Source organism: Triturus cristatus, chromosome 7, assembly GCF_964204655.1.
Source record: "Triturus cristatus chromosome 7, aTriCri1.1, whole genome shotgun sequence".
NCBI lineage: Eukaryota > Metazoa > Chordata > Amphibia > Caudata > Salamandridae > Triturus > Triturus cristatus.
The window spans coordinates 1,594,139,409-1,594,157,595 of record NC_140590.1 but is presented as its reverse complement, the minus strand read 5'-3'; the positions used below and the strand labels follow the sequence as shown (position 1 = coordinate 1,594,157,595).

At 45.3% G+C, this 18,187-nt stretch overlaps 2 protein-coding genes across 2 annotated transcripts in view; one reads left to right on the top strand and one right to left on the bottom strand.

Moving 5' to 3' along the window:
- Nucleotides 1–9,617, top strand: part of CTSZ (cathepsin Z) — a 104,596-nt gene extending 94,979 nt beyond the window's left edge. Inside the window, exon 6 of the mRNA XM_085619454.1 lies at nucleotides 6,853–9,617. Within this exon, the coding sequence (XP_085475580.1) occupies nucleotides 6,853–6,966 (114 nt within the window). The 3' untranslated portion in view covers nucleotides 6,967–9,617. The remainder of the gene's footprint in view (nucleotides 1–6,852) is intronic.
- A 7,134-nt stretch (nucleotides 9,618–16,751) lies between these two features.
- The window catches only part of NELFCD (negative elongation factor complex member C/D), a 106,915-nt gene continuing 105,479 nt past the window's right edge, over nucleotides 16,752–18,187 (bottom strand). Inside the window, exon 15 of the mRNA XM_085619453.1 lies at nucleotides 16,752–17,308. Coding sequence (XP_085475579.1) covers nucleotides 17,277–17,308 — 32 coding nt within the window. The 3' untranslated portion in view covers nucleotides 16,752–17,276. The remainder of the gene's footprint in view (nucleotides 17,309–18,187) is intronic.

Here is an 18,187-nt window from a genome sequence, read left to right as displayed (position 1 = left end):
AGCGTGCCCTCTTACTAGGAATGTATTGCCTAAAAACCAAGCGGCCCTTGAACAACACCAAAGACTCATCCACTGCAATTTCTCTACCAGGGGCATAAATCTCAGAAAATCGATCAACAAAGTGATCAAGGACAGGCCTAATCTTAAAAAGACGGTCACAATCAGGGTGATCTCGTGGCAACGCTAAACCATTATCAACAAAGTGCATCATCCGAAGCAGAAGCAAATACCTGTCACGACTCATGACTGCCGGAAAAAATAGACGTTGCCATCAAGGGACTGCTAGACCAATATGAAGCCAATGATGGCTTCCTTAGCAAGCCCATCAAAAAAGTTAAACCCAAGAACTTCTTCATCTCTTCAACATTTGTGGGAGTCCACCGGGTAGCTCTAGAGTGTGGCTTAAGACTGGCACTGTTGTCCCTCAAAAACTGTTCGGCATACAAATTAGTCTGCTCCACAATCTCTGCCAAAAACACATCGTCCATAAACAACTGAAAAAAATTTACAGGCAAAAAGTTCTCAGTATTCACTCTAGACCCTGGAACACCAGTAAACTCTGGAAATTCCGGCTGCACCATGCCAGGGGCAACCCAGAGGTCATCACTTTCAACGGGAAGACTTGCAGCCCCAGCCTGCAGCCCAGATGTCTCTTGCCGCACTACACCAACGGAAAGGCTTGCAGCCCCAGCCTGCAGCCCAGATGCCTCTTGCCGCACTACACCAACGGGAAGCCTTGCAGTCCCAGCCTGCAGCCCAGATGTCTCTTGCCGCACTACACCAACGGGAAGCCTTGCAGCCGCAGGCTGCAGCCCAGATGCCTCTTGCCGCACTATCGGCACATCAGTCTCCTCCTCTAACACAGGCACTTCATCCGCACTAAGAGTATCTTCATCATCCGATGACCCCATACGGAGAGAAAACTCACTGCCAGAATCGTCCCCTGCCCCCTCTCCCTCAGAAGCAGAGTCAGTCTCTGACCCAATATCAGAGGAAGACTCAAACAGCAAACCAACAACCTGCTGAGCAGTCATCCTGCGGCTAGCCATTATACCTACTAAGATAGAAGACTGCACAAACAAGTCAACAACAACCAACAATGTGCAAACCAAGTAAGTAAAGAAATGTGTACCTTATATCAATAAGATCAATGTACTCAAAAACTATACAATCCAAAATCAAGAGACAGCTGCACTCACCAGAAACAAACTCTGCAGTGACACAGCAAAGACCAACGATATCAAACTAGAAAGAAGAAAAAAAAACAAATTACTCACAAGACAACAAAATACACATCGAGCACCAATGCAAAAAGTTTTTGACACTCAAAAACCAAACATACTGCTATTATTACACCATTTGCAAAAAAAAAACAGGCAGAGAAATCAAACACATTTGCATTGTACAAAAAAACAGTCTCTGACCAAACTACACAAACAGCAAAACCACCAGAACCAAAACGTCAACGTGAACAGAAGAAAAGCCTTCACCTAGAACAAAAAAGTAAACAAAAAAAACATTACAATTGGAAATCACAAAAAATATAACAATAAACATTATAACATGCCATGTCACTACCCAAATGGTCAATCGGTTTGTGTGCCAGGTCAGGCAGAAAACAGCAGGAAAAAAAAGGCTATTCAGTCCCGGGGCGGGTGAGCCAAATACATATAACAAATTGCACCCTGGAAGCGAGGGGTCACTTCTATTTCTAATTGAACTAATTCCCTGGTGTCTAGTGGGCTTTTCTGCCCCCAATGGGAGCAGAAACGGCAAAAAAATAAAACCGATCTGCCCACAGAGGGGGCAGAAAAGTCTTCAAAACATTTAGGGGCCCAAAGAAGCGACCCTTGCCCAAGGGGTCGCTTCCTACAATAATATTTATATCCCTGGTGTCTAGTGGGCTTTTCTGCCCCCCCCTAGGAGCAGAAACGGACAGAAAGACGACCAATCTGCCCCCAGGCAGGGCAGAAAAGTATTCTAAATAATTAGGCCGCAAAGGAAGCGACCCTTGCCCAAGGGGTCGCTTCCTACATAAAGAAAAAGACATCCCTGGTGTCTAGTGGGCTTTTCTGCCCCCCCCTGGGGGCAGAAACGGGCAGAAAGACGACCGATCTGCCCCCAGGGGGGGCAGAAAAGTCTTCTAATCACTTTACCACCCTAGGAAGTGACCCTTGCCCAAGGGGTCGCTTCCTACATAACGAAATAGACATCCCTGGTGTCTAGTGGGCTTTTCTGCCCCCCCTGGGGGCAGAAACGGGCAGAAAGAAGACCGATCTGCCCCCAGGGGGGGCAGAAAAGTCTTCAAATTATTGGGCCCCCCAAGGAAGCGACCCTTGCCTAAGGGGTCGCTTCCTACATAGCATAAACGACATCCCTGGTGTCTAGTGGGCTTTTCTGCCCCCCCTGGGGGCAGAAACGCGCAGAAAGCGGACCGATCTGCCCCCAGGGGGGGCAGAAAAGACTTCGCCAAATTTTTACCCCCAAGGAAGCGACCCTTGCCTAAGGGGTCGCTTCCCAAATTCGAAATAACAAATCCCTGGTGTCTAGTGGGGCATCCCTACTCCACGATCGCGACGCTGTGCGCGATCGTGGAGCAGGAATGCCCTGTATTGAGACATCGGGGGAGAGGAAATACTCTTTCCTCTCCCCCGATGCCTCAATACTACAAATCTCACCGCCGCGGCCCCCACCGGACTACAAAACCTACCTCTGCTCCCTTGGACGCGCTGGAAGAAATGGATTCCAGCGCGTCCAACGCTTCCTGATGACGCCGGCGCGCGCTGTGCGCGCTGACGTCATCAGAAAGCGTGGGGGGGCTCGGGGGTGGCAGCGGAAGCTCTTCCGCTGCCACCCCCGTAAAGGGGGTGAAGATCGCTGCACAAGGGGGGGAGCGCCAGCGCTTCCCCCGGGGGCTGTCCTCATGACGGAACGGTTCCGTCATGAGCACAGCCCAACCGATGCTCATGACGGAACCGTTCCGTCATGAGCATCGAAGGGGTTAATGATGCTCTGTTGTGCGATGGCGGGCCCTCTCAAATCACCTCTCAGAGGGGGTGCAGGCCGGCCATGCAGCGCCCGGTCCCAACACTGGCTGTGGAGGGGACAAGAGGGGGGTGCCTTTGTTTGTTTTGTCACACCCTGTCACGGGTTGTTTGAAACAACATTGCTATGCGTGGAGCACCAGGAAGACAGAAAGAGCACCGGGCAAGAGAAAATGCAAAAACGTGATTAAGTTCGCATCCGGGGTCACAGGCTACGAACTCTGTCACGATTAAAATACGGAGTCGCTTTTACATTTCCACACACACAGCATGTGATGTCTTCCTTCACACACAACACTGACTTCCCTGGATTAAAGCATTGGCAATTATGTTAAACGTGGCTCATTATTTCACAAGCACACCACTGCCTTTCTCCGAGGCGAAGCAGAAATGCCTCGGAGAAACGCAGCGGCGGTTTTTCAGATTCGGGGGCGTGGCTAAAAAGTGGAAAGAACAGCACGGGAACACACCCCCGAATCTGAAAAAGACGGAGCCTATTTGGAGGGACGGCTCTCTCCTCCAATGGCTGGACTCCGTTTAGGAAGCCAGCCAATGGAGGAGAGCCAAAAAGAGAGGCGGGCTAAATAGCCACTCTAAGAAACATTTAATCTCCGGACTTCCGGTTCTGCCTTCGGCAGACCGGATGGTCCTGAGACCTAAAAAGGGTGATCGTGCTAGACCAGGGAACTATAGGCCGATAAGCCTAATTGATACCCTACAGAAAATTGTTGCCAGACTTGTGCTAGGTAGAGTAAATTAATGGATTAGATCAGAATGTATTATCTACCTACCAAGCGGGTTTTTGACCCCATGTCAGTACCATCAACCAAGTTTTTAGATTTATAATGACATATTGGAGTACAGTGATCCTAGCAGGGGGAACCTTATATGCAGCATTTGTTGATTTAAAATCAGTGTTTGACTTAGTCCCCCGCCACAAGCTATGGGATACACTTAAGGAAGCCGGGATGCCCTCAGAAATTTTAAGTTTTATCATTAAATTGCATGAGGCTAATTATGCACAGGTAAGGTGGGGACAGCAGGGTGAATTAACTGACCGCTTCCCAGTTAACAAGGGAGTGCGGCAAGAGTGTGTCCTTGCTCCTACCCTATTCTCCTTGTTTATAAACAAGGTTATTACATATTATACTAACTTTCCAACTGATGCTCCAACTCTTGACGGCTCAAGGGTTCCGCTTCTAATGTTTGCAGACTACACTTTAATTTTATCTAAAAACTCAATGTGGTCTGCAACGAGCCCTTGACAGATTTACAGAGTTTTGCAACGACCATGATCTTGTAGTAAACGTTGACAAAACCAAGTTCATGGTGCTGCATAAATATAAACTTATTAAAGGGAGAGTTGAAATGAACCAAGCACCTTTGGAACAAACTAATACTTTCACCTATTTAGGAGTGACTATGGGTAGGAATATGAATTGGACTCCCCAGCTAGATGTTCTAGTCCTTAGGCACAATCAGTTAGCAGGTGCCCTACTTAAAGAACATCGACTCTCAAACACTAAACCGGTGGGGCCCGCTTTATAACGGGAAAATCAGACCTTCTATAATATATGGTGCAGAACTTTGGGGATTTTAAAATTTATCACCCCTAGTTCTTGCACAAAATAAGTTTCTGAGAATATTGACTGCCCTTCCCCAATCAACTCCCATCAAGCCCCTGTTGTCTGATCGGGGATGTTCCTCCTTTGATGAGGTTGCAGGATTTAGACCCCTAGCATACCGGAGGAGGCTTTGGACTACACCTGAACTGTCGTCTTATGCCAATGCACTAATGCATATCAGGAACGCCGATCTGTCCTCTAAAATTAAATGGCTCCAGAAACTCAAGGGTAATTTGTTCGATATGGGGCTTCGCCACTTGTGGGAAGATCCTATAGGGAACTTATTTTCCAATAAAAATGAGTACAAAGAACTCTACTGGGCTATGATTACTAAAAAGACACTGTCGGGGTGAGCAGTAGTTCGCTCACAGGTATATTTTTGGAGCATAAGCCTGTAATGGAGGTAGAAGCTTATTGGAATCTGATTACAAAACCTGGTGATATAGGAAACTATATCACCAATTCAGAGTGGGCACTCTTCCTATAAGATCATTCACTGCAAAGTGGAGTTAGGTTTATGATACCAATTGCCCCTCGTGTCCATCCCAGGTTGAGTCGGTAACCCACGTACTGTTTGTGTGCCCGGCCTATGATGGCCCCGTCGAAGGTGGCTTAAGCCACTGTGTTCCAATCTAGGTACCAGATCGTGTATGACAGTTCTGCGTATCCTGGTAACAAATACAAGTCCAGATATTGTGATCGCGATGGCAAAATTTCTTAGCTGGCTTTGGGCACTGAGAAGGAAAAATCTGGAGGCCGGTGTGATATTTGTACAAGCTATCTGATTACGTTATTGGTATGAAGGCATCCTCTGGTTAAAAAGTATAGGAATTCGTTCTATGGATGTACTTGCATTTTTAAACTAGTCATTAATGTCAGAAATTCGATATAGTTGTTATCAAATTCTTATTTTTAAGGAATCTAAGTTTTTAGGGTGCCATCGTTTTTTATGATATTGTATGACACTTTTATGTTTGTGCTGTGTCTTTTATGGTCGTAAATTGTCGAATAAAGACTATTGATTGATTTACATATGTGGTTTGCTTTCTGCATAGGGCTGGGACATAGTAAAACTATTGCCTACTGTACCAACCTGGATTCACTTCTGGGACTCTCTGGTCACGCATGGACAGCTGCATTAATAGCTTTAGCTAACTGAGTTTATTACGGAAAAGAGTACATTTTCGACTTTAGTTTTACTTGCATTCCTTTTTATTTAAGGTGTGTGCGTGTTTATTTTATATAGCAGTTTCCTGACGATAAAAAGAGCTAAATAGTTACAGAATTGTTTGCTCGTCTTTAGCCACATCTTTGACTCCACCAACCCCTCTCACCGGCTGAGCCCCCAGGACACTCCAGATTACAGCCTGACCCCAAGAAACAAGGTCAACACTTCCAAGCCCATCCTCATTTACAAGTTCTTGCAGAAGCATTTGCGCCCCGCCACCTCCCCTGAAGGCGTTCACTTACCCCCAGGGGGGTGAGCACCAGAGTTTGAAGACCTCTGATCAACTTTCCTCTCAAAAAACTCATCCTCAGGCGACAGAACCAGGCAGCCAGATTGTGCCTGAATCTCTGCGGGCACAGCAATCATCGAGCCCACCAATGGCTCCAGTGGGACCATGTACCAAATCAAGGTGCCGCCTACTGTCCACATTGCCTCCTGGGGCAAAAACCCAGTATACCTGCAGAAACTGACCTCTCACCTGCGATCAGAGTCTTCCCACCTGATTCATCAACAATCATTGAGACTAAACACAGCAACCCCTCCTTCGGATTCAAGCACAGCCACAATTATGGACACTGAACTGCTCAGACGTTCATGCTATCTGAACAACTCGCAGATAAAGGACAAAAAATTAGGAAGATCAGACAAGGTTCTACGCAAAGGATTGGACTCTACCCTCCCTTATCTAGTCGCATATCAGAATGTTCTCAGTTCTGATATAACCGAAGTAACCAAAATGCAACATGTATGCAATAAATTAAGTGATCGCGCCAGCAAAATTCAGACGGGCACAGTAATAGTCAAAATCCTATATTTGTTTGCATGGTTCCTTATCAAATTCATGTTTTAGTAGTTTATTATGTTAAGCGTTGAGTGTCAAACAAGTTGATTCTGTGATTTAAAGTGCTTGAGGGCCCATTTGCAATGGTGCTAATTGTGTGTTCTTGTCCTGCAGGGAGAGAGTGGCTGGCTGAGGATTGTGACAAGTGCCTATAAAGGCGGGAAGGGTGCGGACTACAACCTGGCTATTGAGGAGGACTGTGCCTATGGGGACCCAATACTTCCTTGAACAAATTTTCCAGAGTGGGAAGAAGTTTTGCACAGCTCCACGCATTTGGGATTATGATTTCTGAAACTGATGCTATGTAAGCTTGCTTCCCGCTCATGGAGGAGATAGAATCATCCCTTATAAACCATTTCAGCACCCCAGGAAGGGTCCACATCAAGAAGGGGTGCACCACCGCTATGTCACCACCAGGGCTAAATTTACTGGTGACTTTCAAGATGCTATCTAATGAAGTGACAAAAATCAGTCCTGCATCTCTAACAATCACTAACAACCGGTATTCCACAAGGTTGGTTTATTGGATGACGTCTGATGGGTTCTGAGACCTAGTGTGACATAATTCACTATATGACCTAAGTAGGACTCCGCTGTCTCAATTTTTGCTCCTCTTTCAATAAAGGGGCTAAGCCTTTTAGAGTAACCTCGTGTCTCTCTGCTGTTTGGGTATTAGATACTAAAAATAGTAGATTCTTATAGCAATATTTTAATGAGCTCTTTGTAATCAAAAACAAAACTGCTGCGTCAAAGCAGCAATTTTTTAAATCTCTTAGCCTTTAGGCAATCTGAACTTTATCTGTGGCACATACACAGCCGATCTTCACCTCAGAAAATGGGCAGGCTTGTCAGTTTTCAACAAGCCACCGGTTTTTAAATGCTCCCAAAGAGTCCAGATACAGGAGCTGAGTCATTGGGAGCCAACGTCATTTGCCCTGGGTCATAGAATATTGTTGACATGGACAAGGTGGGCCTTGAAGTCAGGACTACAGCACACTTTGGGCAATAGATCACATCTTTTCAACACCCAGCTCGGTGCAACTTTATTTTGTATTTAGATTTAGGGGCAGAAATTAAAGATAAATGCTGCAAACCAGAACTGAACAGAAAAGAAGCATTCATATATGTCTATGGCTCATGTCCTGCATGCCTGCCTTCTGTTACCACGTTACTTTAATGGGGGTAGACAAGGGGTTACTGAAAGTTGAACACATCCTACTGACGATGAAGGCTACACAAGTGAATAGCAGAAGCAGGCTGTAATAAGAATTATTATATCATAGTTACTCCAATACATGTTGGGAGAGTAGGAATCACAACTTTTATGAAATCCGGTTTTACGGATGGAAGATGGTATTGCATTCTTGAGTCTGAAAAGTAGGGGGGCAACCATGATCATTCACTCCTGTCCATTTTTTGTTTGCGGCTATAAATTGCATTGCTTTAGTAGACTAACCCACAGCAGTCAAGACACTGACTACTGTAGGTGTATTGAGACAAACTGCATTTTATAGAACAAGGTAGTACTACAGTAGTACTGCTTACTTCAAAATGCAGTTCATAACCCTACAAATGTAAACCTCCATCTCTTCTACCTTTTCTGTCGGGAGATACTGAAACTTGTAGGTTTACTACTTGGTAGTAAATGTGGGAGGGAGCAGGGAGAGTGACTGGAAAACACTATTACATGGGAGTAGTTTAGGGAGCACCAGACACCCATATGAGTAATTCCATTGCTATTCAGAAACTGCATTTCTAAAGTTACGACAGTCAAAAAGGACCCAAACCAGTAAGTAGTAAATCTAGTGCAGCTCAGACCTAGCGTAAGTCTAGCGCCACACATGGCCAACCACTGGTACTGTAAATCTCTCCCATAGAAAATAATGAAGGCAGCGACAAAAAATAGAACCTCGTAGGGAATATTTTAAAATAAATTAATGGATTTTACCTTTTTAATTTCTAGATTTCCTCATGTGTAAACTTACCTTTGTGAATAGACTCCAATGTTTCCATGCTGGAAAGCCAGGCATACTGGCTTGCTGTGAACCCCACGTTTTGAGCTGTCACCTTAGGAGCAGTGAAGAATTATTATAGTGTATCTGGCAACTAAATTTCAGCCATCGAAAATTCGGACTAACCAATGAGTGCTGATTGAATTGTACCACATTTTTCAGCTTTGCAGAGTATTTTTTTTTTTTTAAATAAAGCTCAATCTTTGACAAAGTATTCCCCTTTTTGGGCAAGTATATACAAAAAAATGTATAGGCAGCAAGAAAACAGAGACTGAAAGTTCCATAGCAAGGGACAAAAACATAAAACAGCAACCACATTGGAAGAGGTGCCCTCAACCATATAAAATTAGGGGGAAAAACCCTCAGCCTTTCACTTGGGGATGTTTACTACATGGCCGAACATTGCTGGGGTTGCTTGTGTTCTGAATCAAATACGGCCTTACTATTTAGGCTAACCTGTCTTTTTTGGGAAGGGTGACAATTGTTGGTGGCTGTGCTACTACAGACAATAATGTACATACATTTTGCACTATCTTTCCTTATTCCAGGACACTTTCAGATTTTGCTTTGAAATATTACGCATTGAGTGTCATGCTACAACTGACCACGTTACCTCTTTTTTAACTGAAAATCAAATGTAACAATCGGATATTCTGTTCGGATGCCAAATAAACTTTAATGTTCGCAAAATCAGTATCAATAACTGATAAGCCTGACAGGATATTTCAGAATGTGGGTTGTATTCATTGTGCATTATTGGTAGGAGTGCGCCTGTACTGGCTGGGACAGTCTACTCTTTGCAATTTGTCAATTAATCTCATGCCTTAGACACCATTTTTAAAAAAAATAAAAATTGATTCATATGTATACGGTTGTCTTGTAATGTTTTGGATACATGTAAAGTGAACTCCAGTTCATCACACAAAGTTCATAGGACTGTCGGATGGAGTAAAAGGTTTTGAGCCGCATCTAAACATCATGCCTAGGATGTTCGAAAGGACAAAACTTAAAATATACTCAAATTCTATCACAAATAGATGTGTATAACAAGGCCATACCCTGCTGCTCTCTGGTGGATCTCTTCAGGACTGTAGATCAAAGGCTGCCTTACTTCCAATCACTGGTGATGTACTGGCGCTGTATGACCTACTTCACTGGTGGCAAAGGCACTGAACCGTATTCTTTCTTCAGCGTAACTTGTTTTTATAGGTCCAGAAACAGCTGCAAGGAAGAGTTCTCTGAAGGGTTTTCTCTCCGTTCCTAGAGTTTACGGGTAAGACCACGCCCTTCAAAAAAGGACAGGGCTCTAGAATAAAATGCTTTCTCCTACACAGAATGACAAGTGATACAAACTGGAGGAATTCCTTGATCGTGTTGATAATTGGCAAATGCTGGCAGAGCAGGAGAAGCCACATAAATGGAAATTATGACCTATGAACTGTCTCCCACCATGGCATGACTTCTTGTCACAGCCAGCCCTATACAAATAATATATATATATATATATATATATATATATATACACACACATATCAAAAAAGTTATTTACCCTGTCAGCATTTTTTTGTAGGGCTGTAGATTCACATGCATAGCATAATCCTGTAATCTAGTGTTTGGTTTGGACATTTGCAAGTTACTTTTCTTTGAAGAAGTCTGTCAAGTCACAAAATGTGCTGTGACTCCTCCTCTTACTGTACATTGCACATGGGCACCTACTTCAGGTTAGGATTGTTTTCTGCATATATGGATGGCGTGTGAGTGAAAAGTATGGTGCAGGAGCGCAATGTAGAGTAAATATAATGATTATGAGATGATCTACAAGAGGCACAAGCATCCAAGGAGGGCGGCAGTGGAATGTGAATCTACCGCACTACACGTTTAAACAGATGCTTACAGGGGTAAATCGCATTTTCCATTTGTAGAATGTGTGGCTATAGATACGCATGCATAGCATTCTATCTATCACTTTGTGGTTGTTGCAATTTATGCCCTAAGTGCGATAGGCATGCCCGGATGTAGGTCCTGTGCTCACTGTGCCATAGGTCTCAAGCTATACTTCACTGATGAGACTCAAGTAGGTCAAAATCAGTCTGCGGTTGCCTGTGGTCCCTTCTGGATGGGACTTTGCCCTGCAGTTCGGGACAGACAGCTCCCATGAGCCCCAGGGTGAGTACCGATTTGTATAAGGAGGGCCTTTTTCTAGAGTTGCATTATGGGCAAAAATCAATGGAGTGGAATGTGGCTCGAGCCATTGCCAGTGGCAGACAATAATTCAAGCATTCCATCTATCGCTTTGTTGTGGTTGCAGTTTGCCCTTTAAGTGTGACGCATATGCCCAGACGTGGGTACTTTTGCTCATTGTGCCATAGCACTCAAGCTATACCTCATGGATGAGACCCAAGAAGGTCCCCTCCAGAAGGGACGCCTGTAATCCCTTCTGGAGGGGAACGCACCTGGAAGTTTGGTACAGACAGTTACCATGAGAAGCACGTTGAAAAACGATAGACTGGAATGCAGCCCCAAATGATTGCCAGTGGCGGAGATTAATTCAAGAATTCCATTCATCACCTTGTTGTTGTGCTAGCATATATTGTATAGCAGTACCCAGCAAGCTGTGGATGCTAGAGAGTGGATGAAGCAGATGTGTGGAATAATGTAATTAAAATAGCTTGGCCAACTAGAGCTTGATGAGTCCAGATGTCTACACAATAATGTTTAGTAAAAGTCTGTGGAGTTGTCCAGGAGGCTGCTTTTCAAATATCGGCTATGAGGATGTTGCATAAGAAGCAGACAGTAGGCCCCGTCTTGGAAGCAGAGTGCACCCTAGTAGGGGCTTGGAGGACCCTCTTCACCTTGAGGAAGCCGGTATGAATGTATTTGGAAAAACACCTTGCTATGCCAGCCTAAGCAATAGCCTCACTATTGTAAAATTCTGGAAGGGAGACCGAGTTGGTTTGACTTATGGGATAGTTGGGTCCTATCTATGTAGTACGAGGGACCACTTACCTTCTAAGGTGTGCAGTGCTCCTTCTGCCACAGAATCGGGCTGCTGGGGAAAAAATGGTAAGTTCTAGGACTTAAGTACATTAGAATGGTGACACTACCTTAGGGAGCAACTTACGATTGGTTGTAAGAACGTGCCTATCCCTGAGGACTTGGCTGGATAAAGGGTTCCTGAATGGGATGGGCTTGCAGCTCGCTGATGCAACTAAGCGAGTTGATAGCCACAAAGAAGGCCACCTTCCAGGAAAGAACTGCGGAGTGCAAAGGCTCAGATGGTGAGCCCATAATTCTTATAAGGACTATGGTGAGGTTCCAGATTGGAGCAGCAGGTAATGTTTTGGGTTATGACCCTCCATAAATGCTTTAAACACTGGTATCCTGAACAAAGATGTGTTGTCTGGTCTGCATGTAAGCGTCAACTGCTGTTAAATGGAGTTGAACGGATGTGCAGGCAAGGCCCAACTTCTGCAGGTGTAAAAGGTAAGCCACAATCTCCTGCACTGTAAGATTTAACTGATCACATTTGTTGGAATATCTTCCATTCGGCTGAAAAACAAGCGGGTTATGTGGGCCATCATACCTCTTTCAGGATAAGCATACCATTCTTGCGGGAGGTGGAGGTACCCAAATTCTAGGCCCTCGGGTGCCAAATCACAGGCTTGAACTGCCCTGGATGTAGATGCCTGGCCATGAGTCTTTAAGAGCAGGTCCGACCTGAGAGCAAAACCAAGGCTGTCTTACCCATGTATGTTGGAGCCACTAAGATGAGAAATCGAGATTCTTGCCTGTACTTCCTGACCACAAAGGGATTCAGTGGGAGAAGTAGAAAGCATAGGCAAATATCCCTAGCCAGTTTATCCACAGTGCATTACCCATGGACTGTGGGCATCTTGCGGCAAAGCTTTGGCATTTTACGTTTGCTGGGGTGGTGAACAGGTTTATCTGATGGGTGCCCCAGCATTGAAGGTGTCTGAAGGATCCGTGGGTGGTGTTTCCACTCATGGACTTGATAATACATCCTGCTGAGACGGTCCGCAGTTGTTGGCTACCTGCGGTAGATGTTCCACTAAAAGGTGAATGTTGTAGCAGAGCGCCCAGTGTCAGATGCTCTTCACTAGGTGAGGAAGTTCAGCAGATTTCAAGTGCTGCCCTGTTTCTGGATGTCATACATGGCTGTCATGTTGTCCGTTCTGATTACTACTACCTTGCTGCCAATGAGTTGTAGAAAGGCTTAGAGGACAACATCAATGGCTAGTAGTTACAAGTAATTAATGTGGTGGTACGGATATTGAGACTGCTACAGTCCTTTTATTGTGTGAGATGCGTGCCCCATACCGTGAGAGAGGCATCAATGGTAATGGTCCCATATGGAACTGCGTCTGTGAAAAGCCTCTCTTGCACCGGGTTGGTGGTTGACCACCAGTGTAGAGGGCGGTGCGCTCTGGCCTGAACCAACACTAGATCTTCCCATTAACCCTGGAGTTGTGACCATTGGACTGCAGTCACTCACATGTGCACCCATGCACAGGGAGCAATTGCAATGCAAGATACCATTGTTCCCAAAAGAAGCATGAATTTCCAAATTGTGATTTGAAGGTTGGGCTGAAGAGGCAGCAGATGCTGAAAAGTCAAGAGCCTTTGCTTGTAGGGGCATGCTCTGCCTGTGATTATATTTAGGATGGAGACAAGGAAGGGCTGTATCTGAATGGGTAGTAGGTGGGACTTCGGCGCGTTTATAGTAAAGTCCAATGCGTGAATCAAGGACATCACCATTTGCACATGTGCAAAACATTGCAACCTGCTGCTGCTCTTGATCAGCCAGTTGTCAAGGTAGGGAAAGACATGGATTCCCTCTCTGGACAGATGCACCGCCACCACGGCCAGCTGGGCCCCCTAAGCAGAGTACTGATTTGTTAATAATGTCCACTTGCCACAAAGTGAAAGTACTTCATGGTTCCCTTTTGCGCCGCTGCCTCGAGAAGAGACGGATGCTTGTTGCTGAGCCTTTGAGACCATGGTGGGATATTGAAAGGAGGTGGAATGCAGTTCGAGGCAGTAGCCGTGCTATATAATGGCTAGTACTTCGCTGTAGGACGTGATTTCCTGACAATGGTGTAGGAAATAGAATAATCTTCCCCCACAGTTGATGTGTGATGCAAGGGCACGTCACTGTTTGCGTAGGTGGAGCCTCCTTTGCGTCTACCACCATTTTTCCCTCTGTAATATCCACCTACTGTATCCCCTGCTGGCTTGATGGTGGGAGGCCAGCTGCGGTCTCCTGTATGAATGGGGATGTTTAGGAGAGGTGGTCTTGGCCCAGCGTCTGTGTTGGTGCCACCAAACCGAGCTCTAAATGCTATAACCTGGAGAGCCCCCAGCAAGCTGGCTGTCTTCGTAGCTGTCCTGATCTTCTCATGCATCTCATCAACTTGTGGCCCGAAAGGTTGCTCCCCGTCAAACGGGAGGTTGATGAGATGGTGTTTAAACCCAGGTTACATAGCCAGGCGTGATGCTGCTTTTGATTCCCTGGAGGTTGTGTCTGTGGCATCCAACGCACAACAGATGTTGGCGTTGGAGATCATTTTTGCCACCGACACAATCTCTTTCCTTGCTTCTGGAGCTGTTCCAGGAAATGTTTAAGGAGGTCCTCTATCTATTCCCACCGTGCCCTATCATATCCCTATAAAAGAGCAACCAAATTGGCTATAACCCCATGGGTACCTGCTCCTACTGCCACCCTCTTGCTCGCAGAGTCCATCATTTTACACTCCTTATCTGGAGGGTGGGTAATGCCAGTGGCTTGGGCAGAGGCACGCTTGCGGGTAGTATGAACCTCTAGGAAAATGGTGGGACTAGTCCTGTAATATACACAGGGGTCACTCAGGGAGGGTTTGAATTTTTACTCTCACATCGACAGGCTCTCTGAAGTTCTCAGGGGCAGACTTCAGCATCCATATAGGCATAGGGAGGAAGTGGACTGAGCGCTATGGTTTAGAGAGTGTTCCCATGAGGAAATTGTCGTCCTCTTGAATTATGTGCATGTCCACTTAATGAAATGTAGCGGCTTACTAAGTTACCTCATGGTATGCAGCCCTCCCATGTCGCTGATCGTAGGAGTCAAATGGTCGGTAGGGACTAATCTGAGGAGAGCCTGATTGGAGAGCCCCTTTGGAGAGTCTGGTGGAGGCAGTGCTGCAGAGGTAGGTGATGGAGGTGGCGGGTTGAGGGGAGGGTGCCTACGTCTCTGTCACTAAAGTAGAGGGTTCTGGAAAAGAAGGCGTTCGGGGAGGCACTTCTTCGAAAGTAAGCTTCCTCTTGTGGTAGCTAGTCTCCGATGGCAGAGGCAACTTGGTAGAGATCTTATCAGTAGGCAGGTGAATAAAGAGTTACTGTTGCCTAGCGTTCAACTCTTGTTGCAATCTCTCAAAGACTGGAGCCTCAATGTCCATCTCAGTGGGTTTTGTTAGAGTCTTGCATCCTTCCTGTTCTTTGGGATCTCGGTGAGATTTCTGAGCTGATTGGGACTTCAGTTCCGAATTGGGTTTCGGCGTTAAAGAAAGTTTCGATGTGGAGTATAGCTTGGGCACCGATGAAGGCTACAGAGCCAAGGTGACACTGGGCGCCGAGGGAGGCGCTGGCCTCATCAGGAACTTAACAGCCAACAAAGGCTTTGGTGAGTATGCCGACCTGTTGGGATCCACCTCTTTGGTCAGAGGCTAGGTGGCTTCTGAAGGCTGCTGTCGGTGCCAACCGGAGATGGAAAGTGAGGGTGGCATGTGGGCTGATTTGCCTCAACTACTATGCTCGGGACTATGTCCTACTCCAGTGGGCGAGGTGTTCTGCCTCAGTGAATGTCTTGTGCTTTCCCGGAGTCACTGGAATACCCTTAGTGTGGTCTTGACCCATGGCTCTGTCTTTGGCTCCAGGTCTTCGCTCAGTGGTAGCGTTTCTGGGCTGGGTGACCATTGGGCGAGGGTGAGCTCCAAGGAGGCAGCTTCCTGTTGTTGCCGTACGCAAAGTGGATCCAACTCCCCAATTATGTTCAAGATGCCGGACAGGTCCTGGTGCTGCATGTTCCTGTGTACCCAGCGGCGTTCCCTTTGGTATTGGAGCATCTTCTTCAATCGGAAGGCTAGGCACGACGTGAAGGTAGCGTCACTGTGATCACGGGAAACAAAGACTGCATACCTCAAGGTAGACATTCCACAGATATTTTGGGTGGCATCAACAGCAATATTGAAACTGTCTTCCATACCCCGAGGTGCATAGCCAGATGAGGAAGAGTAAGAAAGTGTGATAGGCCCCCGAAGGATGCTAGGTTTCAAAAGGTTTTTGATGAAGAATGTAGTCCTCAAGGCATGAAGGGTTTCTACTGAGACCAGGGTGATAACGGAGGTCGAAGGAGCCTAACGCAAGAGGTAGACAAAGACACCGACGGACACACTCAGTGTAATTCCGAACTATGGCACTACGTGCACTTGAATCATGGCAGGGCCACTGACTATTCTTTGAATGCTCTCTGCTTTTCTGCACATTTGCAAATGAGGAATGATAGGTCATGAATGAAGGGCCAATTTTGTTAATAACTGTGAAGTCACATGCGTACTGACGGTAACAATATCAAAGTATGGCTAAATCCTTTACAGGTTTTGTATATGAAATGTCTCTACAAGCTAATTCTTTCAAAGAATACAAAACCTGAATATAGAATGTATGCAAATGCTTTACCTTCCCAAATTACATTCTGTGCACTAGTCCTGCTCACCACTTCAGCATCATGTGATCCCCAGTGCAACCTGATGACCCCTTTCGCAACGCATATATATTGCAAATTCAACAGAACATTGACAGTGACAAAGACCTGCAGAAGGCAAATCCCACCATCGCCTTTTCCAAGATGCAGATCGATCTTAAGGGTGAGGATGAAAGTTCAAAAAGGGGGTGGGGGGAGGGCTTATACCTGAATAGCAGTGGCTGTGTGCAGGAACTAATCAGACATTTTTGGTTCATTTGTTTATTTTTTCCCCCTAAAAAGGCATATGTACTGCTTGAACCAATGAAGTACTAAAAAGAAAAAAAATAGAAGCTTAAAATCAAATCATAATGATCTTTTAAAACAAGGCAATGAAACTTACCACAAGTAAAACTGTATTTTTTGTTAAAGTCCTCGGTGACCCCTGATGCTTGAACAGTAAAGTGTACTTCAAAAACGAAGTGAAGGGAGATTACCTCACAAGGAATTTGTGCCTCGGGCGCCTTGATTGAGATTTGAAGAATGACGGCAAGCTTAGAAGAGCACATACAAACATTCCATGTTGGGTCGATTTATCCGGCTTACATCAACAAAGATCAACAGAGTGTTTACAGGATCCCACAGGTTCCGAATGCACAGGACTGCTATTCCTCTTTGTCTTTGGTGAGCTGTGAAGCCACCTACAGCCTTGGATTCTGTTGGACCATCGCAAATCCTTGAAGACTTGATTTCCATTACGTTGTAATCCAACAGCAGCTGAGTCTATCAATTTACATCATGATGAAGTTGGATTTGCAGTGAGCTTAAAGATAATAGAAAGCATATATATTACTGTGTGTACAGCAAACATGAGAAAAATAGATCATATCTGTAATATGTACATTTTTCAGGCTGTACAGATTTTACATAAGAAAAGGAAAAGTGACTGTTAAAGTAAATATGCAGATTTAGATTTCAAGGCACTAATTGAAAACTTAAATTGTGTCTCCTAAAAGTCATTCATTTGGTTTCAAGCTTAAACAAAAACTCCTAAACTGTCCCTCTAACTGCCATACTACACTGTGAGGACAAGTTCATTACAGGTGCCAAAGAGTCAGATCACTTCACTTCAATACTGAAACAAATTAATTGGCTTCCCTTTGAAATCGTTTTTTCCCCCGGAGCTTTATATAGCGCGCTAACTTGACCCGAAGGTATCAGAACGCTTTACCTGAGCACCAGTTGCATTACAGACGGACACATTCATTTTGTGAGGCACGGAGAGATTAAGTGATTTGCCCAGAACCACAGGATGTTGAGCGTCTCTTGCGGAGACTCGAACCCAATTTCCCAGCTTCGAGGTCGACCACTCTAGCCGGTTGACTTCAAAATCACAGGACTGGCCAGGAAAACAAACTATCTACAGTGGATTGCCCTCCTCACTGTCCACAGGTGGACAAGAGAAAACGGGGAACAAAAATAGACAGATTCTCAAATCACTACATTAAAAAACAGGAAAGCCATCTAAGCAGTCATTATCATACCAGACTCCAAGACTATGGAACTCTATCCTTGAACCCATCAGAGCAATTCTGGATCTTTTGGCTTTCCATAAAGAACTGAAAACCCCAACTCTTCAAATGATTACCTCACTGACTAATGGCCACCCACTAATTTGTCTGTGTTGTTGTTGTCATCCCAC